The sequence below is a fragment of the Geotrypetes seraphini genome, chromosome 9 (assembly GCF_902459505.1).
Source record: "Geotrypetes seraphini chromosome 9, aGeoSer1.1, whole genome shotgun sequence".
Lineage (NCBI taxonomy): Eukaryota > Metazoa > Chordata > Amphibia > Gymnophiona > Dermophiidae > Geotrypetes > Geotrypetes seraphini.
In genome coordinates this window covers 188,122,576-188,147,100 of record NC_047092.1, presented here as the reverse complement: position 1 = coordinate 188,147,100, position 24,525 = coordinate 188,122,576, and the positions used below count along the sequence as shown (strand labels likewise).

The following is a 24,525-nucleotide window of genomic DNA, read 5'->3' as shown; positions in this document are numbered from 1 at the left end:
AAAGCTGGTGTTGCTATATTAATAAATAAAAAATATTCTGCTTCATTTAAATTTAATATACACCGAAAAACTGTCCTTGTAAATAATAAACCAGTGAAGGGTGATTGAAACAAAATTATAAGAAAGCTCAGAGATTTGAAACTCTGAAGGAAAGGTTTTGAGGCCTCCCTTAGGGAAAGAGTTTACCTTCCAGTCATAGTCCTCTTATGAAAAATGTTTAATCACTCCTCCAAAGGTATTTTATGAAAAACCACTTCAAAATACTTCAAAAAATGTCCAACAAGGTACTAGTTTAAAACTTGCAATTGTCACTGCACTTATGGCAAGTTCTAACAAGTTTACTTAACTTATAAGCAGGTTTAGGGGGGGTCCCAACGCGGCCCCGTTTCGATACCCTGCTTCAGGGGACCCGATTGCTGATTCTCTAAACAGGTTCCATTACTTTCATGCTGGTAAAATTTGCTGTGGTGACATGCAGCTGAAGAAAACTGCTGCTGAAACAAAGTGCCTTCCAAATCTTGAAACTGGCTTTGAGAACCTGTGGAGTCTGTTCTGAAAAAAAAAAAAATCCTGAGGTAGTGCTGGTCTGGAGGGTTGTTTCCCTTTAAGAAAACTGTATTTCACTGTATTTTTCATCTAACTGGCACTTTATTTCTAGCTAGGTCGCGTATGGAGCAATGAGCACTTCTAAAGGGAAAAAGTGCTCATTCTGCTCCAGACGCGAGGCACTCGGTGGCCAGCCTGTGCAAGCGGTGTTCGGGCCGGTGCGGGTTGTTGGGGATTCCTTCTCAGCTGATTTTTTGACAGCTGATGCCGACTTGCCTGTTTTAGTGGCTGGGACTGTTCAGGCTTCTCAGCCGCTACAGGCTATGGAGGGAGCTTTTTTGGCGAGAAAGTTGCCATTTTCACAGTCTGGCCCCTCCATTTTGTCTGTAACCTTAGGTGACCTTCCCCCTGTATTGGAAAAACAGGGGCAGGTTTTTGCTGGGTCCCCTGCTATGGCAGGGGGTCCCTTGGGACCCCTGGGGGGTTTTTCCCCTGATTTCTTTTTTTCTTTGTGCAGAGCCTATTTTCAGGCGGCTGGGGGTCCTGGATGCACCCATGGGGTTTCGGGGAGTGGGGTTTCCTCCACACCCCCTGCGGCTTTGCCTCCCTCATCTGTTGTGGTGTCCCCTCCTCCTCCTCCCTCATCCAAGCGCCCGTGGGTGTCTTGGGATGAGGATTTATGGTCTGAGGAGCGTGTCGGCCTGGATGAGGACCTGGACCCTTTTGAAGATTTCCAGGACCCTCTCGAGGGGACGGCCGCTGGCGGCTGGTTGTCGGGTTTCCCGTCCTCTGGCGAAGAGGCGTCTATGGTGCGCCTTTTTCAGAGGGATGAGCTTCCGGATCTGATTCAACAGGGTTCTTCGGTGTTGCGTTTTGAGGATGTGCCGTCGGAGACTCCGCGTGTGGGGGACCCTCTGCTTAGGGGGATCCGTATCGTTTCCCGCTCTTTTCCTATGCATCAGGATATTCGGGATATTGTACTGGAACAGTGGAAAACGCCGGAGGCGCCGTTTCGATTGGCGCGCATCATGGCTCATTTGTATCCCATCCTGGAGGTGGATTGGGCTACGTTAACATCACCAGTCGTAGATGCGGTGGTCTCGGCAATTTCTAAGCGGCATACCGTGCCTGTTGAGGGCGGTTCTGCCTTGAGGGACTCTGAGGAGCGCAAGTTGGAGACCATTCTTAAGCAGAATTTTCAGGCGGCTATTTGTGGGGGACTGATGACTCGCGCCGTGTTTCGATGGGCTGAGTGTGTCCTGGATCGGGAGTCTGATGACTGGTCCTTGGTGGATCAGGAGGTGGTGAAGATTGAGATGGCTGCCTCGTTCCTCTCAGATGCTCTTTATGACTTGGTGCGGATCTCGGCTAAGTCTATGGCCTTTGGCGTGGCCACGCGGCGTATTTTGTGGCTTTGCTCTTGGTCGGTGGATGCTGCATCCAAAGCTAAGCTTACTAAATTTCCCTTCCGGGGGTCTTTTTTGTTTGGAGAGGACTTAGATAAGTTGCTTCAGACTCTGACGGACTCAAAGGTGCCCCGTCTGCCTGAGGACAGTGCCCGTCCGGCGTCTCGAGGTGGCACTGCCCGGGGGCATTTGCGGGAGTTCCGCAAGTATCACCCTGGGCGTGAGGCTGCTTCTTTCCCAGCTCAAGGGGTTTCCCAGGGTTGGTTTTTTCAGCGCATGCAGCCCTTTCGGGGGGCCCGTTGGGGGGTAGGGAATCCCTCTGCCGGTTTCCCCGCTTCCCGTCCGCACAATGACTCCTTGCCAGGGCCCCCTTTAGTTCCGGTGGGGGCCCAGCTGCACAAATTTTTTCCCAAATGGGCCGAGATCACGTCCGATCAGTGGGTCCTGGAGGTGGAGCGGGACGGTTATGCCCTGGAGTTTGCCCGCTCTCTGCCGGATCTTTTCCTAGTCTCTCCATGTCAGGCACCTTGTAAGACGCAGGCCTTTCGCCAGACCCTTCAGCGCTTGCTAGATCTCAAAGCAATTGTTCCAGTGCACCCTCAGGAGTGGGGCACCGGCAGATACTCAATTTATTTTGAGGTGCCCAAGAAGGAGGGGACTTTTCGGCCCATCCTGGATTTGAAGGGGGTCAATAGGGGTCTCAAGATTCCCTCTTTTCGCATGGAAACTCTGTGGTCGGTCATTCTGGCAGTTCAGCCGGGGAAGTTTCTCACTTCTCTCGATCTGACGGAGGCTTACTTGCATGTTCCCATTCGGGCCTCTCATCAGCGCTTCCTTCGTTTTGCGATCTTGGGTCGGGACTATCAGTTCTGTGCGCTTCCCTTTGGTCTGGCCACGGCTCCCCGGACATTCAACAAGGTGATGGAGGTCGTCGCGGTGGCCTTGCGGTCAGAGGGCATTCTGGTGCACCCCTACCTGGATGACTGGTTGATTCGGGCAAAGTCGTTGCAGGAGAGCTCCCGGGTTACTGCTCGGGTGGTGGAGTTTCTCTGGTCGCTGGGATGGGTGATCAACCTTTCCAAGAGTCGGTTGGTCCCAGCTCAGCGTCTGGAGTACCTTGGGGTTCTGTTCGACACTTCCTTCCAGAGGCTCAGGTAAGCAAATTGCAATCTCAGATTCGCCTTCTTTTGGCGTCCCGGTGTTCTCGGGAGCGGGATTTCCTCCAAGTCTTGGGGTCGATGGTGGCATCCCTGGACATAGTGAGCTGGGCGTGGACCCACATGCGTTCTCTTCAGTATGCTCTGCTCCAGAGGTGGTCACCCCAGAGGCACGGTTTGGATGTTCCTGTCCCCCTGCAAGGCTTGGCGCGCTGCAGTCTTCGTTCGTGGCTCCAGACCCCTCACCTGGTTCAGGAGGTGGGTCTGGATTTCCCGCAGTGGACGGTGCTCCTTACGGATGCAAGTCTCCTTGGTTGGGGGGCTCAGTGTCTGGGTCACTCAGCTCAGGGCCCCTGGTCCACGGAGGAGGCCTCCTGGTCGATCAACGTGTTGGAGACCAGAGCGGTCCGTCTGGCGCTGTTAGCCTTCCGCTCCCTTTTGTTGGGCAAGTCGGTCAGAGTCCTGTCGAACAGTGCCACGGCGGTGGCTTATGTCAATCGTCAGGGGGGCACAAAGAGCACTCAGGTGGTGAGGAGGCGGCTCGGCTCATGCTTTGGGCGGAGTCCCATCTTCTGAACCTCTCGGCCTCTCACATAGCCGGGGTGGATAATGTTCAAGCGGACTTCCTCAGTCGTCACTTCTTGGATCCAGGAGAGTGGTGTCTCAGCTCCTTGGCCTTTCAGTTGATAGTGCAGGCTTGGGGTCCGCCCCTGATGAACCTGATGGCCACGAGTGACATCGCCAAATTGGCCCGCTTCTTCAGTCGTCGCAGGGACGGTCTGGCCGAGGGTCTCTGGATGCTCTGGTCCAACCATGGCCAATGGAGGGGCTGTTGTACGTGTTCCCTCCTTGGCCATTAGTGGGCAGTGTACTTCTTCGCGTTGTTCACCATCTGGATCTGGTGGTTCTGGTGGCTCCGGATTGGGCTCGCTGTCCATGGTACGCGGATCTGGTGAGGCATCTGGTGGCGGATCCTCTTCCTTTGCCTCTCTTGGATGATCTTCTGATGCAGGGTCCCATTCCCATGTTCAACCCGTCTCCTTTCTGTCTTACGGCTTGGCTCTTGAAAGGGATCGCCTTAGTAAGAAGGTATTCAGATAAGGTGATCTCTACGCTCTTGGGGTCCCGGAGGCTTTCTACCTCTCGGGCTTATGTGCGGGTTTGGTGTCTCTTTGAGGGGTGGTGCCGGGCGCGGGGAGTGGTCTCTTTTCGCGCTTCCCTGCCTACCATTCTAGAGTTCTTGCAGGATGGCCTGGATAGAGGCCTGGCTTGGTCTTCTCTCCGGGTTCAACTTGCAGCCTTGTTGGCCTTTTGAGGGTTAGTGACAGGTCAGCGTTTGTCAGCCATTCCTGATGTGATTCGCTTTTTGCGGGTGGCCAAGTTGCTCAGGCCTCCCGTACGGCCCTCTGTTCCGTCTTGGAATCTCAATCTGGTTCTCTCTGTTTTGGTGCGCCCGCCCTTCGAACCGTTGAACGGCTGTTTTTGAAGGACCTTACTCTGAAGGTGGTCTTTTTGGTGGCCTTTACTTCCACTAGGCGTATTTCTGAGCTACAGGCTTTCTCTTGTAGGTCTCCCTTCTTGGAATTTTCTAGGGAGCGGGTTGTCTTGAGGCCTATTCCTTTCTGCCGAAAGTAGTTTCTCCTTTTCATGTCAATCAATATGTGGTCCTCCCGGTCTTGGGTAGTCAGGAGGGCTCTTCTGAGCAAAGGCAGCTGCGCAAGTTAGATGTCAGTCGGGTCCTTCGCTCTTATGTGCAGCGGACCCAGGAGGTCCGGAAATCCGATCATCTCTTTGTCCTTCTGGCAGGTCCTCGTCGGGGGGCTGGCGCTTCTAAGGCTACTATTGCGCGCTGGATCAAGGAGATGATTGCTTCCGCTTATCTTCTGAGACAGAAGCCCATTCCGGAATTTCTCAAGGCTCATTCCACTAGGGGTCAGGCAGATTCTTGGGCTGAGTCATCGCTCGTGCCTCCAGTGGACATTTGTAAGGCTGCGGTTTGGTCTTCCTTTTATTCCTTTGTCAGACACTATCGGATAGATGTTCAGGCGCGTCGGGACGCGGTGTTCGGTGAGCGTGTTCTGGTGTCGGCCCTGCGGGGGTCCTGCCCGTGAGAGGGAATGCTTTGGTACGTCCCATTCCTAAAGATTAACCTCTACTGGTCTGGAGAGTGCTAAAGAAGGAGAAATTAGGTTCTTACCTGCTAATTTACTTTCTTTTAGCTTCTCCAGACCAATAGAGGTCCCCACCCTGTCTGTTGTTTTTGGGGCTGTTGCGCGGGCAGTTTTTGTTTTTTGCTGCGGGTTCTAGTATTTTTCTAGGGCCGGGGAGAATTAAAGAACAGCGGTTGTGGCTCGGCTGGCTTAGCTGGCGAGCTGTGGGGACGTTTTCCTTTTGGTATTTCTCTTCTGCATTTTCCAACAGCATTTGGGTTTGTTAGTTGTTACTCCTGTTCGGAGTATTGTTTTCTTTCTGATTTCCAGTTCTTGGTTTTGCTTGGCTATCCGGCAGACTGAGGTAAATAGAGAAGGGAGTATATTAAATACTGTCCCACAGTTTTGTTTTCAGTCTCCACCTGCTGGTCATGATTTAATATATACCCATTCGTAAAGATTAACCTCTACTGGTCTGGAGAAGCTAAAAGAAAGTAAATTAGCAGGTAAGAACCTAATTTCTCCTTCCTGCAGACACATCTTAACTTCTGTATGACCTCCTAATTAGCATTGTATGTTCTAATCTGTAAAGAACAGATTATCTCTGTAAAAACCCTAAGTTTCCTGTTCCTCTGAGAACCTTTTCTATAAACTCCATGGATGTATATGAAGAATGGTACATAAATTTGACTGTCTTAAGAGTTACAAAATCAACCTTCTGAACTTCCGTAGCATAGCTAGAATGTAGAAACAGCTATTTAGTCAAGAAATGCCAATCTGTGAGCTTAATATTTTAATTACAAGGTCTCAAGGCTTTTTCCACTAAACCTCATCTGAATTTCCAAATTTGAATATATTTATCATTCACAGTCTCAGTTTTCTGTGACACCTTATCACACCTGTAAATTTCAAAATTTCCTCAACACCATTTTGATTGGTGGTTACATGCTCAAAGTTGTGATTGGTTATTTTCACAGGTTTACTTCAGGTCATTACAAGGCTTGGGTGTTGTCTTATCACCCTTGACAGTTTGTCCTTGGTGCTGACCTCCAAGACCTCTGAACTTGGACCCCTCCCTTCTCAGTGGTCGTCTTCTACTTTTCTTCTTGGGTGTTGCTATTATCAGCACTCTTCAGCATGTTGTGTATATCAGTTATTCTTAACCACCTCCTTGTGATGGTCTTTCCATGGTAGGTACATCATGTAGTTCTGCTTTTTAGTAATTTAGTAACTTCATCGAGTGTCTCCTAGTCTTTGTAATTTTTGATGGAGTGAAAAATCGATCCACTTGTACCCATTCTACTCTACTCAGGATTTTGTAAACTTCAATCATATCTCCCCTCAGCCGTCTCTTTTCCAAGCTGAAGAGCCCTAACCGTTTTAGTCTTTCCTCATACAAGATTCTTCCTCCTCACAAAGCCTGGCAGCTTAGCAGCACTTTTCCTGAGCCCTCCCCCCTTCTATAAAGCTGAGCATGTCTGGGACAGGGCCTTCCTCATGCATGCTCAGTTTCACAAAAAAACAAGCAGATGCACAGCTGGAGGAAGGGGGCAGTGTTTGATCTGTGTGGCAGTGGCCGTCCAGAGAAAGTGCCGCCAACTGCCTAGCTTCCAAAGATGGAAGGCTTCCATTAGTGAGGCTTAGGGACCTTTATCCGCTCAGATATGTGGGTGGAGCAAATGTTTGTGCCCCTCCCCATTTTGGGTCCAGGACACCCTCCCCCAAAAATCTGAGATCTGGCCACCTCGAAGTGGTGTCAAAAATCAGGTTTCAATGCATGAGCATATGTTTTCTCTCTCTTTCTACTCTTTCCAGTTGATGTCCGCCTGCCATTTCAGGCAGAAATGTTTGTGCAGAATGTGATCCTGGTCTTTTTTTGCCTGGGTGTCATCGCTGGCGTATTCCCCTGGTTCCTGCTGGCAGTTGGACCACTTGTTGTCCTCTTCACTGTTCTTCATGTTGTATCCAGGTAATTTGATAGCCTGCTGACCCTAAATTCAGTCTGGGAAATTGACCTGGCTGTCCGAACTAGTATTTATGTATTTTTGATCTGTGCTTACATATATCACCATGAAATGTTATTTCATACTGTATTGATTTTGTAACACCCTCTTAATTTCTTTAAATCACAAAAGACGTGCTAAAAAGCCATGTGTTGACTTTTTTTTTTTTTTTTTTTAAACTATCAAATCATCTTCCTGGGTATAAAGTTTTTGAAATGTAATTTTTATTAAGTTGCCAATAGAAAAACAGTGCCAATGAACAATATGCTCAGATACATTGACCATTTCAAATACAGTGGTATCTTGGATTATGAGCATAATCCGTTCCAGGAGCATGCTCGTAATCCAAAATGCTCTTTATCAAAGCGAGTTTCCGCATAGGAAATAATGGAAACTCGCTTTGATACGTTCCCACCCCCCCTCCCCCCACGTGATCCGGCACCCCCCATGAGAACAGGCACCCCCCGCCCGACCAACTTTAGTTACCCCCCCCGTCTGGCACCGGCACGAGAACCGCTCCCCCCACTCGCAAAGGCCCCCCCCACTCGAATCGGCACCCCCCCCCCCCCCCCCCGTGAGAACAGGAACCCCACGGCCGACCAACTTTATCTCACTCCCCCCTTTGGCACCGGCACGCAGCCCACAAGTGCCGGTGCCGCTTGAAGATCTTCTTCCTTGTCTTTGCCTGCTTTGAGCATGCATCTGCGCATGCTCAAGCCCTTCTAATTCTCCCTCTCGCCGAGAATCTCGGCGAGAGGGAGAATTAGAAGGGCTTGAGCATGCGCAGATGCATGCTCAAAGCCGGCAGAGACAAGGAAGAAGATCTTCAAGCAGCACCGGCACTTGTGGACTGCCTGCCGGTGCCAAAGGGGGGGGTGAGTTAAAGTTGGTTGGGCGGGGGGTTCCTGTTCTCGCGGAGGGGGGGGTGTGCCGATTCGAGCGGGAGGGGGCCCTTTGAGAGCGGGGGGGAGTGATGCCGGTTATCGGGGGGTGCTCGCAAATCGAGTCAACACTCGGTTTGCGAGAGACGTTTTGCAAGAATGTTTTGCTCGTCTTGCAAAACACTCTCAAACCGGGTTACTCGCAAACCGAGGTTTGACTGTATTACATTGCATTAGTGACTTTTATTCCGCCATGACCTTGCCGTTCAAGGCGGATTACATTAGAGGTTATCTGGACAGTTCCAGAAGAGATTATGATGCCGGCGTGTGTAGTTTCTGTTTGCGGCTGCATGAAGAGGATCTCGGGGTTGGTATTGCAAGAGGGAGGCAGCCGCAAGGGCAGAGTCAACCATGGGCGATGGGGAGGCCCGAGGTTTCCTAACCGCCGATGGCTCTAGGAATTTCCTGGCCGCAGTGGGGAAGCCTGGGGTTCCCTTACCGCCGCAGGCAATAGGGATTCCCCTGCTGTCACATCGGAGTTTTCTGGGGATTTCCTTATCACAGTTTTACCTTTTCATGCCTCTTCAGCGTGTTCAAACATGGGTGAATTTTTTTCAGTGGGTTCTTCTTTGGCAGGAAACTCCGCCTTTTTGGCAGAGTCTTCTGCTGAGCTCCTGCCTAAACTGGAGAGACTGGTCTTGCAGGCCTCTTACTTGGCAGTAGAACATGTTTCCTCTCCAGCCATGGGGTTTTCTCCAGATTTTGTGCTTGCTATGTACAGAGCTTATTGCACGCACTTGACTGGTATCTCGGCGCAATCTCCAGGGGTCTCGGCCACGTCTGGGGAGTTGATTCCTTCAGCACTGGTGATTTCTTTGCCCCCGCCTAAGTGATGGCCTCTCTTGTGGGAGGATGAGGTTTGTCTGGCGGATGATTTATCTCTAGATGAGGACCTGGGTCTTTCTGGTGGCCTTCAGGACCATTAGGGGGGGAGGCGATGACACAGGTGACTGTGTGTTGGAGTTGCCCATTGGGGAGAACTCTTTGGTGGTCCACATTTTTCACCAAGAAGAATTGCAGGAACTCATTCTCCACATGTCTTCTGTTTTGCATTTTGAGGATGATACTAAGGACCCACTGAGTGGTGGATCCACTTTGTGGGATTCAGGCGGCTTCATGTTCCTTTCCCATGCATCAAGATATCCGGGATATTGTGTAAGCACAGTGGAAAGTCCCGGATGCCCCTTTTCAGCTGACGCTGTGACCTGTTTGTGTACTATTCCTGATGCTGATAGGGACTCCTTATGCCCGCTGGTAGTGGACGCAGTGGTCTCTGCCATTGCTAAGAGGTATATGGTTCCAGTGTAAATGGATTTTGCTCTGAGAGACCCCCAGAACCAGAGAATGGAGGCTTTTCTCAAACAAGAGTTTTGATGTAGCGACCTTAGCGGTCCAGGTGGTGATTTGTGGTGGTCTGGTGGCCAGGGTATGCTTCAGGTGGGCTGAGCATGTGTTAGATAGGGAGTCCAATGACTGGACATTGGTGGACCAGGAAGTAGTGAAGATTGAATTGGGCTCTTATCTGTCGGATGCCATGTATGATTTGTTGCGGGCTTCTGCTAAGTGTATGGCCTTGGGGTGGCTATTAGACATACCTTGTGGGCTCTGTGGTTGGTCGACGGACTCAGCCTCGAAATCTAAGTTCAATCGATTTCCTTTTAAGGGTTCTTTTCTCTTTGGAAAGGAATTGGATAAGTTGGTCCAGAGTTTAGGAGACTCCAAAGTGCCTCTGTTGCTGAAGGACAAGTCTCGTCAGTCCAATAGAGGAGGCTTCAGCCTAGGTCATTTCTGAGAGTTCTGCTGATACCATCTTGGCAGGATGTCTTCTGCGGCCTCTTCTTCCAGAAGTTGTTCCTTTCAGCATATGCAGTCCTTTCGGGGTGCACACCAGGGAGGCCATGACTCTTCCAGAGTCTTCTCGACCTGCACAATGACTGTGTTTGGGTCCTTCTCCCAGTTCCTGTGGGAGCCCTTTTGAGGGACCTTTACGGGGGGGGGGGGGGGAGAGACCAAGATCACAGCAGTTCAGTAGGTCCTGGAGGTGAGTCGCGACAGGTATCTCTTGGGTTCGATTGCCCCCTGCCAGATCTATTCCTCTCCTCCCCTTGTCGGTCCCTGTGGAAGAATGAGTATTTCATCAAACTCTTAAGAAAGTTGCTCGATCTCAAGGCAGTAATTCTGGTTCCCTCTCAGGAGATCCACACTGGACAATATACCATTTATTTCATAGTGCCCAAGAAAGAGGGATCCTTTATCCCCTCAATGGAGTGACCCGGGCACTTTGAGTCCCCTCTTTTCGCATGGAGACCTTATGGTCCGTGATCCTGGCTGTTGAACCTGGGGAGATTCTCACTTCTCGATCTGATGAAGGCATTTCTCCACATTCCCATTCAGAAATTTCATCAGCGGTAACCTTTGCGATTATGGGACGGCACTTTCAGTTTTGTGCGCTTCTGACCATGACCCCCCATCCCGTACCTTCAAGATTCTGATAGTGGTGGCTGTATGAGGTCTTGTTCTGTCATATCCCATTAAGTATCGCCATGCTTTTTGACTGCAGTCATGCTCCCTAATGTATTGTGCTATCATGTCATGACCAAAAATGTACTATCATGTTCTACTTTATTATATAAACCCTATTATACCTTATTATGTATATACCCTGTTATGTTTTATTATGTATGGAAATGTGTAACCTGTTCTTAGCTTTTCTGGGAGGAGGGGTTATACATCAAAATAAATAAATAAATAGTTACTTTAAGAGGGAAAGGTGTCAACCAATCTTCATCATTATACTCATGAAAGGCATGGCCTCTGACTTAAATTCAGTTCCAAACTGGACATGCTGCTTTACCAATTGTAAGGCCCTCTGGAATGATGCTTGAGGCTGGGTTAAGAGCAAAAGAAGGTCGTCAGTGAATGCGATACAACAAACTTTTGCATGACCCACTATATTCCCATCCTCCCTAATTTTCATCAGAGTTCCAGTGAGAGAATAAACAGTAAGGGAGAGAGGGCACAGCAAGAAATAATCAGACACCCACCCATTAACCAAAATTGCTATTGGATTTTTATAGAATCTTTACCCTATTTCTCCAAAACCAAAAATAAGTACTCCCAGGTTACGCAAAGGGTTTGTTTGGTGTTGTCCACTGTGTCTTAGAAACAGTGTTAAAAAGGCATTTAGTTGCCTTTGCATTATTGAAGTTGCTGCCTTCAAGCACAAACACGACAAAGCAGTACTGGTGGGGGTAATACTAGAGAAAGTAAAGAGAGACTATGTTTTGGCTGGGAGAAAAGAGCAGAGAAGTTATGTCCATTTTGTTTCTTACATTTCCTTTTGTTCTTGGTTTTTCAGAGTTTTTATTCGCGAACTGAAGCGACTGGATAACATTACACAGTCACCTTTCCTTTCACACATCACATCTAGTATTCAGGGTCTCGCCACCATACATGCTTATAACAAGGGCCCAGAATTTCTTCACAGGTGAGTGCCACTCGTGCAGCATTTTGAAGCATGAGGACTATTAAACATCAAGGAATTACTTACTATGTATAGCCAAAATGCTAAGGAAAGTGGGACAAAGAATGCCATTGAGGGACTGAGGCTATTGTCCCAGGAGCAGAGGGTGAGTCCACTCCTTAATCTGTCCCTTCAGAGATAGGAGGGAAGGGTTATTCAAAACAGACTGCCTGGAAGAGTGAGAGCAGAGCTTGAAGTGCTGAAACCAGGCTTGGGCCGTAAGGTAGCATTTTCCTCAAAAACCAGAAAGCCACAAAATATCCAGATAAGACCAGGAGTTCACACTAAAAACTATATGAAATACAAAAGGGGAGTCAGTATAGTCCAGATGTTAATAAGTCTACAGAAGGACCTAACACAGTCCTTGTTTTGGCCGTTTCCTCATGAGTCTGCATGTCCATGCTATACCGTGCAGTGTAAAACTCGAACAAAGAAGTGCGCACAGAGGTACATCAACCGGTCATCTGCCTTGTGTGAAAAGATCAGGACCACAATTGCAAAAATGGAGGGCATGAAAGAGAGCCAAGATATGGGAGAGGGTCTGCAAGGAGCACAACAGAGCTGTTGGAAAGGAGTTCAATGGGTACAAGAGAGCTGAGGGGAGAGAGAGAGAGCGTTGGAGTTGAAGAGAATGTGAGAGAAAGTAGGGATTGGAACATTCAAAGGTTTGCGAGAGAAACAAACACAGGGAGCTTATGGAGGTAGAATGTTGGAAAATGGGGTATTTGGAGGGGGAGGCTGCTATGAAAGAGGATGGCTAGGGTGTGAAAACAGAAGACTTGGACTGGAGGGAAGGAAGACTGTGAGAGGAAGTGAACAAAAAGAGATGATAGAAGGCAGGGGATGATAGAGGATTGTGTCAGAGTGGAAATGATGACGTGGAGGGGGAAAAAAAATCCCAGAAATGAGATGTTTGTTAGAAAAGAATCCAGATAGGAACTTAGTAGAGGAGCCACCCTGGAGAGCTGAGAAACCAGAATTGGAAGATAAGAGAAGTGAAAAAAGGAAGGGTGAAATCCAGGTATGAGATTGAGTTAGACGAGAAAAAGGAAAATAAAATGGAGACCAATGTCAAGGTAAGAAGTGATTAAGATAGGTAGAAGAAATGTAAAAGAAGAGAGCCTGGAGGAGGAGCTGAGGGAGAAAAAAAAAAGATAATAGAGACTGAGACCAGCATGAGAAGAAAAATCCCTCCTGGACAGCAAAGAAAAGTATTTTTTCCAGTTTAATGACTGGAATATGCTGTTTTCTGCTGAAAGCAAACTAGGTGCTATCAATATGATTTCTACAAAGGACTTACATGATGGGAATAATTGGATTCTTTAGTGTCCCTCCAGACTGGCACAGAAACGGATGGGTTTACGCTCCTCTGCCAGCAGGTGGAAACTGAGACTTAAAAAAAATAAAAAATGATAAAATGGCTAGAATTGCTTTAGTATCTTTACAAAATCCAATTACAGAGGGAGGGGTAAATTTTCCCAATTTTTATAGTTATCACCAAACCTATATTATGCGCCAGGGTATGTATTGGGTCCTCCCAGAGCACATAGATAATATCCCAGATTGGTTGTGTTTGGAGTGGCGTCTTATGCTCCCTCTGCGACTATGCCATGTTCTCAGTATCAAAATGCCTAGATTATACATTACATTACATTACATTAGAGATTTCTATTCCGCCATTACCTTGCGGTTCAAGGCGGATTACAAAAGAGAGAAAAAATGGAGGGTTTCAATGGAAGAACATTTGTCCTTTCTAGAGAGGTAAAGAGTAGGTTATGTAGTTTCTGTGTGGCAGAAAGAGGGAGGGGAGAAGGACGGTAAGTTTGAAGTTAAGGCTGTTTCAGGAATTTCTTGAAGAGTATAGTTTTTATTTCTTTTCTGAATGTCTTGTAGTCTGGTGTCGTTATCAATAGAATATTAGTACATACATGGAAAACTTACGATATGTCAGTAATCTAACATCTATTCCAATACATAAATCAACAAATCAGACTATATGGCTAATCTGCAAGATTCAACTTGGCGGATTTAAGGTCATCTGGAAGGATTGGATGATAGCAGGAATACGTATTTTAGATGATGTTATTTCTAATGGTAAACTGCTTGATTTTTCACAATTGCAACATAAATTTGGTCTTACTAAATCACAAAGTTTTAGATGGTTGCAACTAAAGCAGGCCATTCAGGTGGGGTTCCCTGAATGGAAAAATCTTTTTTTTTTTTTTTTCCCATTATTTTTTATTTTCAAATTTTACATAAAGTGTACAAAATATTAAAATACAATTGATAAATACATAGTATCACTTTTATATCTAATACATTATATATCTAAGTTTGATTTTCCCCCTCACCCTCCCCCCACCCTTTTATTACTTTAATATAATATTTTTAATTTTCAAATTTTACATAAAATGTACAAAATATTAAATTACAATTGATAAATACACAATATCATTTTTGTATCTAATAAATCATATTCTAAATATATTTTTATCCCCTCTCCCTCCCCCACCCTTTTATTATTTTTCATTCATACATATTGTATAACATATTATATAATATTATGTAGATATTATTTTCATTACCCCCCCTCTATGTGTGTCATAAAAAAGATACTTTAAAGAAGAAAAGAAGAAGAAAAATCTTAATATTTATTCATTACAGTATTTTGTCAATGGCCCCCATATTTTTATGAATTTAGTATATGTCCCTCTTTGTATTGCTATTGTTCTTTCCATTTTAAATATATGACATATTGTATTCCACCAAAATGTATAATTTAGGTTATTATGATTTTTCCAATTATTGGTTATATGTTGAATGGCAACCCCTGTCATTATTAATAAAAGCTTGTTATTTTCTGGTGAAATTTGACTATTTTTCCTCATCATCATTCCAAATAATACCGTATCATATGATATTGCTATATGATTTTCCATTAATTTATTAATTTGTGGCCAAATTGAATTCCAAAAAATTTTAATGTAGGGACAATGATAAAGTAAGTGATCTAATGTCCCTGGTTCCAGATTACAGTGCCAGCATTTATTGGACTTAGAACTGTCTAATTTTTGCAAACGTGTAGGGGTCCAAAAAGCTCTATGTAATAAAAAGAACCAAGTTTGTTTCATAGATGCTGACACTGTACATCCCATTCTCCAAGACCAAATTAGTGGCCATTGAGATGCATTAATTTGATGCTTAATCTCAATGCTCCAAATATCTCTTAGACCATTTTTTGGTTTTTTGTTCAAATATCCAGATATTAATTTATACCACAATGCGGCTTGATGTCCTAGGAAGTCTGCTTGAAAACATAAGAACTTTAAACTATATTGATTATTTAATGTTTTCCATTCAGGGAACCCAACCTGAATGGCCTGCTTCAATTGCAACCATTTAAAACTTTGTGTTTTATTAAGACCAAATCTATGTTGCAATTGTGAAAAATCCAGCAGTTTACCTTCTGAAATAACATCGTCTATAGATCTAATGCCTGCAATAATCCAGTTCTTCCAAAGGATTTGAGCTCCGCCAATTTTGATCTTGGAGTTTATCCATATAGATTGATTAGTTGATTTGTTTATTGGTATAGGTGTTAATTTATCAATAAACCTCAATGTTTTCCAAGTATCCATTAATATTTTATTTTCTCTGTATCTTCTAGGTATGTTAATACTTGGCAGATGAACTAAATTTAGGGGAAACATAAGGCGCCATTCTAAATATAACCAATCCGGTGCATTATCTATAAGTTCTGGGAGGATCCAATACATACCCTGACGTAGAATATAGGCTTGATGGTACCTATAGAAATTTGGTAAATTTACCCCTCCCTCCTTAATTGATTTTTGCAAAGTTACTAAAGCTATTCTAGGTGTTTTACCAATCCAAAGAAATTTTTTTAAAATGCTATTGAGCTTTTTATAAAAGGACCCCTGAAAATAAATAGGTATCATACTCATTTGGTAGCAAACCACAGGTAATATCATCATTTTAATAGTTTGTACTCTTCCCCACCAAGAAATATGTAATGGGTTCCATTGCTCACATAACTCCGTAACTTTTTTTAGTACATATTTTTCATTCTCTTTTACAGTATCTTCAATTGTATTTTTAACTTGAATACCAAGATATTTAAATCCTTCTTCTTTCCATATGAATGGAAAAGTGTCAAATAATCCTTTTACACAATGAATATTTAAAGGTATAATTTCAGATTTATTCCAATTAATTTTATAACCTGAAAATTTGCCAAACTTATCAATTAATTCCAATAAAGAAGATAAGGTAGATTCTGGATTTCTCAAATAAAGCAAAATATCATCAGCATAAGCTGAAATTTTATATTCCATATCTGAATATGGAATACCTTGTATCTCTCTTGTTTGTTGTATTGCTAACAATAAGGGTTCCAATACAACATCAAATAACAAAGGAGATAAAGGACAACCTTGTCTAACTCCCCTCTGCAATTGAAAACCATCAGATATCTTATTATTAATATTTAATCTTGCAATCGGGAAGCTATACAATGTTTTTACCATTTGTATAAATCCAGAACCTATACCAAACCATTCTAAAGCTTGATACATAAAATTCCATTCTACTCTATCAAATGCTTGAATGGAAAAATCTTAATAATCAATATAGTTTAGAGTTCCTATGCTTTCAGGCAGACTTTCTGGGTCATCAGGCCGCACAGTGGTATAAATTGATAGCTGGATTGGTAAAAAAGAAACCAAAAACTGGTCTTTGGGACATTTGGAGCATTGAGATTAAGCATCAAATTTCTGCTTCTCAATGGCCACAAATTTGGACTTGGAGGATGAGATGTACAGTGTCTGCATCTATGAGACAAACTTGTTTTTTTCTTTTACATAGAGCTCTCTGGACCCCTGTTCGTTTACAAAAGTTAGATAGCTCTAAGTCTAATAGATGTTGGCATTGTAATCTTGAAGCAAGGACTCTAGATCATTTATTATTCTATTGTCCATTTATTTTGGCATTTTGGAAATCAATATGGGGCCAAATAAATTGTTTATTGAAAAACCCGGTTGAATTATCGTATGATACTGTATTATTTGGAATGTCAATGAGGGCAAAAAGTCAAATATCTTAAAAAAATAATAAGTTCTTACTAATTATGACTGGGGTTGCCATTCAACAAATTAGAAGTAATTGGAAGAGACTTAACTACAGTTTTTGGTGGAATTTGTTGTGTCATGTATATAAAATGGAAAAAAACAATAGCCACGCAGAATGGTAATTTTAATAAATTTCAAGATGTTTGGGGGCCATTAACAAATTATTGTAACGAATAGATTCTATTTTTCTCTTAATAGTATAAGATCATGATAGGGTGGGGGGGAGTTTCTGATCTTTTAATAATGGTAAGGATGATAGGAAAGTATCTATTAAATAGTACATAATATGATTGGGTTGGGAAGGAGGGAGGGTGATAAACTTTATAACTTGACTTATTGCTGAATATTAAGTGTTATATCTAAGTTCAAATGGTTGTATTTGTTGATACACTTATTGTAAGTTTGTAAAATGAATAAAGATTTATTTATTTTTTTAAATGCATTTATTAAATTTTTCAACAAAGTTTCATACAAATCAGCTTTTACAACCAGCAAAATATAACAATATAAACGCTACAGTACCCTGCCCTAAATCTCCCAACACCTCACCTCCCCCCCCCACTTGCCCCCCAATCACTCCCCCCATCCCTCCTAAATTTAAACATTTGAAAAGGCGTTAACTTATTCTTAACCCTCCAAGCAAGAAAACTATCCCATACTTTTATGATAAGGGGTGAGAGCTTTGTACATAGTCTAGATGCCGAAGCAGATATTGACGGTCCCTCATCTGTGCCGATTGCCAACGTCTTGCCAGCGCCACTCATGCCACAGTGAAAATAAAGATAGCTAAGAACATAAGAACTGCCGCTGCTCGGTCAGACCAGTGGTCCATCGTGCCCAGCAGTCCGCTCACGCAGCGGCCCCTAGGTCAAAGACCAATGCTAATCTATTTCCCTGGATTACATAGCCAGGCACCGGGGCATTAAGTAAACAACATTCCATCAGCATGGGACAATATTTCTGCATTATACCCACCTAAATTTGCCCCACCATATATCAAAAACCCCTAACTAAAGAGTAATCCCATTCTATATGCCTAAACATACCCACATGACCACATGCCCGCCAACACATATTATACACCCCCTCATAGATATAGGAAAGTCGCTGTAGAGTCGTGTACCAACAGTAATACATTTTATAACCATTTTCAATAAGGGAAGATGAAAGAGGGACAAAAAATAAAACTTTACATAAAGAGGACCAGCCAGTCTCCCATCACCCGTCTCAATTCTAAGGTCCAATGTTCCCTATAAGGATTCCCTGGGGCCTCCCGCAAAAGCAAAGCAGTAAATAAAATTATTCAGTTACGCAGATGACTTCACGATCATCATCCCATTCGCTAACTCTCTCTTGGAAGCTACTTCCAAGGCAACAGAAGTACTAAATCTGATGGAGCAGTGGATGTCTGAATTCAGCCTGAGACTCAACTCAGAAAAAAACACAATTTTTCATAGCCTCCCCATGCCCACTTGACACCAAAACATCACTCTGCATCAATAAATTGAGTTACCCTATTCAATCTACAATGAAGATATTGGGTGTAACATTGGATCAGAGCCTAACCATGAAAGACCAGGTTGACTCCTTCATCAGAAAGAGTTTTTTCACTTTATGGAAGCTTCGGTCCATTAGAGCATATTTTGACATGTCAGCTTTTAGAATTCTGGTACAATCCCTCATTTTAAGTCAACTTGATTACTGTAATATTGCCTAGTTGGCAATTGCCCAAAAGAATATACGACGATTACAACTGGTGCAGAATTCAGCAATTAAACTTATCTTCGGACTCAAGAAGTCCGATCATATAACACTTTACTACCGACTACTGCAATGGCTGCCGATGGAGGTGCGTGTGAAGTTTAAGTTCGGTTGTTTTTGCTTTAAGGCGCTATTCGGTCTAGCCCCTAAATATGTAACTGACCTTTTCTCTTTCTCAGCCAACAGACATAAGAGAAGCTCACACTTGAACTTTGTTTCCCCTCCAGTTAGAGGATGTAAACTTAAGACATCATCAACACCTTCTCTCACATCAGGCAGCACTATGGGGTAAAGATCTAGATCAATTGCTTACGCATGGGAATTTAAGAAACACCTATAAACATATCTGTTCCTGAAGTATTTAGGCAGCTGACCTGTACAATTCTTACTCCAAAATACCTGTTAATCTACACCTGCTAATCACTAGCTCTTAACTCTATTTATTCCACTCAAGTTGTACCATCTTTTAATTATTGTAAACCGCATAGAACTTCATGGTCCTGCGGTATATAAACTGTTATTATTATTATTATTATATAACTGAGATATTCCCCCCACCCCTTCCCCAGCTAACTCTAACCTTGTATCCTCCAAAACAAGATCCCAAAATGCATGTTTAAAAAGAAACAATCTCAGTTGAGTGTAGGAAAAGGCCATTCCAACCTAGGACCCCTGATGAAGGCGTGTTAACCGAAACACGGACTGTGTCAGGTCCCTAGGTTTGTGTAAAAGTGGTAAAATTAACCGCAATCATTAACTGATATAATAAACATAGCCTGCATCTTGTACGTTTGTCTGCAGGTCGTCTTTGTTTATCCACAGCTAATAAGCCATATTTTTCTTGAGACATAATAACTTTTGGCAGTAGTACAAGTGGGCTGTGCAGTCCCATCTACAATCAGTCTGCTCTCAGTCTCCAGCAGATGGAGGTGGTAAGCCTGTGCAGTCGTTCCTTGGTTTAATGTAGGTCCTGTTGGATTTGTTTAGTGGCCTTCTTGTCCCTGTTGTGGGTGCCAGATTGATTTTGGGGGACTATTTCGGGAGTCCATCTGACCTCAGGGGTGCCATACTCGACTGGTCAAGTTCCTCAGCTGTAAGCCTTGCCACTGTTCAGCCAGTGTGGTCTGCTCATTTGTTAGCTAAGAACATAAGAATTGCCACTGCTGGGTCAGACCAGTGGTCCATCGTGCCCAGCAGTCTGCTCCCGCAGTGGCCCTTAGGGCAAAGACCAGTGCCCTAACTGAGTCTAGCCTTACCTGTGTACGTTCTGGTTCAGCAGGAACTTGTCTAACTTTGTCAGGGTATTTTCCCCTACAACAGCCTCCGGAAGAGTGTTCCAGTTTTCTACCACTCTCTGGGTGAAGAAGAACTTTCTTACATTTGTACAGAATCTATCTCCCTTTAATTTTAGAGAGTGCCCTCTTGTTCTCTCTACCTTGGAGAGGGTGAACAACCCTTCTTTATCTACTAAGTCTATTCCCTTCATTATCTTGAATGTTTCGATCATGTCCCCTCTCATTCCTTTTCTAGCGGTTCTCAATGAGCACTTTTAAGAAGCAGAAAAAGTGCTCATTGTGTGCTTGATGAGTGGTGGACGCGGCCAGCGTGTGCACTAAGTGCTCCAGCTGCTGCAAAAGAGAATCCTCATTGATGGGTGCACTGCTAGTCGGCTGCAGGCATTGTGGAAGCCTGGGCTTCCCCTACTGCCCACACAGGGATTTCCCCAGCCGCCTACGGTCAGGGAATAGTGCTGGGGATTCCCTAACTGCTACAGCAGCTGCTGCCTGCAGTTCTGCTTTAGTGGCTGGGTCTGTTCAGGCCTTGGGGGAAATTTTTTGGGTAGGAAGCTCTGTCATTTTGCTTGTAGCCTCAGGTGGCATCACTCCTGTCTTGGAAAGACAGAAACAGGTTTTAAATGTTTCTCCTGCTTCTGCAGTGAGTGCTTCTTTGCCACCGGGGGGGGGGGGGGGTGCTTGCCCCTGATTTTGCTTTAGCCATGTCCAAGACTTACTTACAGGTAGCTGGAGGTCCTGCTTCTTCCCCGGGGGTCTCTGTTTTTTTGGGGGGAGGGGCTTTTGCCTGCCACATCTGCCTCCATTCAGCCCCCCTCAGCATCTTCCCTGCCCCCCCCCCAACCATCTTCGTCCAAGAGGCTGCAGGTTTCTTGGGACGAGGATTTTTTGTTTGCGGACACAGTTTTGCCTGATGAGGTCTTGGATCTTTGGTTGATCCACAAGATCCTCTTGGGGGAGACTGATAATGTGGATGGCTGTTTTTCGGAGATGTCGGTCATACGCATTTTTCAACAGGAAAAGTTTCAGGAGTTTATTCTCCAGGTTTCCTCGGTTTTGCGCTTTGAGGAGGAAGCTAAGGACCCCTCTCGAGTTGTGGACAGTCTACTTAGGGAGATCTGGTCGGCATCCCAGTCCTTTCCTATGCATCAGGATATTTGGGATGTGGTGCACACACAGTGGAAGACTCCAGATGCGCCTTTTTGCTTGGCGCGGTCCATGACCAGGCTCTATCCTATTCCTGATGGAGATAGGGATACCTTTAAGTCTCCTGTGGTTGTTGCGGTGCTCTCGGCTATCACACAAAGATATATGGTGCCAGTTGAAGGTGGTTTGGCCTTGAGAGACTCCCAGGATTGTAAGATGGAGTCTCTTCTTAAGCAGAATTTTGATGTGGCTGCCTTGGTTGGCCAGGTCTTAACATAAGAACATAAGCAATGCCTCTGCTGGGTCAGACCTGAGGTCCATCATGCCCAGCAGTCCGCTCACGCGGCGGCCCAACAGGTCCAGGACCTGTGCAGTAATCCTCTATTTATACCCCTCTATCCCCTTTTCCAGCAGGAAATTGTCCAATCCTTTCTTAAACCCCTGTACTGTACTCTGCCCTATTACTCCCTCTGGAAGCGCATTCCAGGTGTCCACCACTCGTTGGGTAAAGAAGAACTTCCTAGCATTCGTTTTAAATCTGTCCCCTTTCAACTTTTCCAAGTGTCCTCTTGTTCTTTTATTTTTCGAAAGTTTGAAGAATCTGTCCTTCTCTACTCTCTCTATGCCCTTCATGATCTTATAAGTCTCTATCATATCCCCTCTAAGTCTCCTCTTCTCCAGGGAAAAGAGACCCAGTTTCTCCAATCTCTCAGCGTATGAGAGGTTTTCCATCCCTTTTATCAAGCGTGTCGCTCTCCTCTGAACCCTCTCGAGTAACGCCATATCCTTCCTAAGGTACGGAGACCAATATTGGACGCAGTATTCCAGATGCGGGCGCACCATCGCCCGATACAACGGCAGTCTTGTTTCCACTGGTCTGAGCGGGTCTTGGATTGGGAGTTTGATGACTGGTCCTTGGTGGATCAGGAGGTGGCTAAGATTGAGCTTGGTGTTTCTTATCTCTCGGATGCCATTGTATGATCTTCTGTAGGTCTCGGCCAAGTCCATGGCCCTCAGAGTGGCCACTCGCCTTATCCTGTGGTTTTGGGGTTGGTCGGCGGATACGGCCTTGAAGGCTAAGCTCAGTAAATTTTATTTTAGAGGCTCCTTACTTTTCGGGGAAGAGTTGGATAAGCTTGTTCAGGACTTGAATGATTCTAAGGTGCCCCGGTTTCTGGAGGATCGTCCTCGCCAGGTGTCTTGGGGTGGTGGTGCCCTTGGGCATTTGCATTATTTTCGTCAGTACCACCCTGGCCGGGATATGGCCTCTTTTCCTTCCAGAGGATGTTTCTTTCAGCGCAAGCAGTCCTTTCAGGGAGGTCACCAGTGGCTCCTCCTCTGTCTATCCGGCCCAATGACTCGTTGCAGGTCCTTCCCCCACTTCCAGTGGGAGCCTGGTTGCGGGGGTTTTACTGGGTGTGGGCTGAGATAACGACAGATCAGTGGTTCCTAGAGGTGATTCGGGACAGCTATGCTCTCTTGTTTTCCTGGGCCTTGTCAGATCCTTTCCTCTCCTTGTTGGTCAGCTTGCAAGAAGTGGGCTTTTTGTCAGATGCTGTAAAGATTGCTGGACTTCAAAGTGATAGTTCCAGTGCCTCCTCAGGAGTTTTGTACAGGCAGGTACTCCATTTACTTCATGGTGCCCAAGAAAGATGGGTCATTTCAGCCCATGTTATTTCTGAAAGGTGTCAATAGGGCGCATCGGGTTCCTTCTTTTCACATGGAGACCCTGAAATATGTAATTCATGTCGTTCAGCCTGGAGAATTTCTGACCTCTCTCGATCTGACAGAGGCCTGCCTCTTGGCTCCTGTACGTTGAAAGACCTTACTCTAAAGGCGATGTTCCTGGTGGCCATTACGTCAGCAAGGTGCATTTCCGAACTTCAGGTCTTTTCGTATAGGCCTCCCTTCCTGGAGTTTTCTAGGGAACAGGTCATGCTGCAGCCAGTTCCCTCGTTTATGCCAAAGGTAGTTTTGCCTTTTCATGTCAACCAGTCTGTTGTCCTTCCGGTCTTAGGTAGCCAGGAGGGCTCTTTGGAGCAGGGACAGTTGCACAAATTGAATGTCCGCAGAGTCCTTGAAGTTCCGTCAATCGTAAGGGGAATGGAGCTTCTAAGGCTACGATTGCACACTGGATCAAGGAGGCTATCTCCTTCAGCATACCTTCTTCAAAGGAAGCCTGTTTTGGATTTTCTCAAACTTCATTCCACTCGGGGGCAGGTATCTTCTTGGGCTGAGTCATCTCTTGTGCCTCCGATGGATATCTGTAAAGCTTTGGTTTGGTCTTATCTCCATTCCTTTGTTCACCACTACCGTGTGGACATTCAGGTGCATCGGGATGTGGTGTTCGGTGAGCATGTTCTTGTGGTGGCCCTTTGGGGGTCCCACCCATGATGGGTATTGCATTTCTGAAAACTATTAAAGATGGTTCCATAACTAAAGCACGTTGCCAGAGGATGTAAGAGCAGATAGCGTAGCTGGTTTTAAGAAAGGTTTGGACAAGTTCCTGGAGGAAAAGTCCATTGTCTGTTATCGAGAAAGACACAGTGGAAGCCACTTCTTGCCCTGTATTGGTAGCATGGAATATTGCTACACCTTGGGTTTGGCCAGGTACTAGTGACCTGGATTGGTCACCGTGAGAACGGGCTACTGGGCTTAATGGACCATTGGTCTAACCCAGTAAAGTTATTCTTATTTTCTTAATGGCGCGCCGACACCTGCATGCAGGACTATTGCAAGCCGCCATTTCTAGCACTTTACCAACCCAGCCAGCTGATTAACTGTATCCATGACATCTTATTTTGTCTTGCCTGTTTAGATTGTAAGGTCTTTCGAGCAGGGACTGTTTTCTTACTCCTTTGTGACTCTGTACAGCGCTGCGTGTATCTGGTAGTGCTATAGAAATTCATAGTAGTAGTAGTAAGTGGTCGTGCTCCCATTGGGGGGGGTTTGGGAGGGGGAAACCCCCATTACACTGAAAACTTCTGTTCTCTCGCTGTTCAGGAGTTCAGTGTAGTGGGGGGGGGGATGCCCACCAGATTCCCATCCCCTAGCAGATCGCAAGCATTTATAAGTATAGTGGGGGGGGGTTCCCTCCTACACACTCCCTCATAATACTACCAGTAAGCCATAAAAGCACTGGAAAAGGCGGAGCACAATTGTCCTGCGTGCAGGTGTCGGCATGCGATTGATGACGCACCAATGACCTGCGCGCGATTGACGTTCCACCATTAAAGACATCTCTCTTTGTAAAATTCTTAGGAAAGTAAGGAACATAAGAACATAAGCAGTGCCTCCGCCGGGTCAGACCATAGGTCCATCCCGCCCGGCAGTCCGCTCCCGCGGCGGCCCGAACAGGTCACGGCCTGTCTGAGTCACCAGAAGGGGCCCCCTTGCCACCTTGGTTTCCCATTGAGTTCTATCTTCCCATCGAAGTCCCCACCCTCCGGTCTT

The 24,525-nt window shown here is 45.4% G+C and overlaps 1 protein-coding gene across 2 annotated transcripts in view; it reads left to right on the top strand.

Moving 5' to 3' along the window:
* Positions 1-24,525, top strand: part of ABCC5 (ATP binding cassette subfamily C member 5) — a 273,093-nt gene that overhangs the window by 200,440 nt on the left and 48,128 nt on the right. For both annotated transcript variants that reach the window (XM_033958465.1, XM_033958466.1), the window contains 2 exons: positions 7,075-7,228; positions 11,562-11,690. In XM_033958465.1, coding sequence (XP_033814356.1) covers positions 7,075-7,228; positions 11,562-11,690 — 283 coding nt within the window. The remainder of the gene's footprint in view (positions 1-7,074; positions 7,229-11,561; positions 11,691-24,525) is intronic.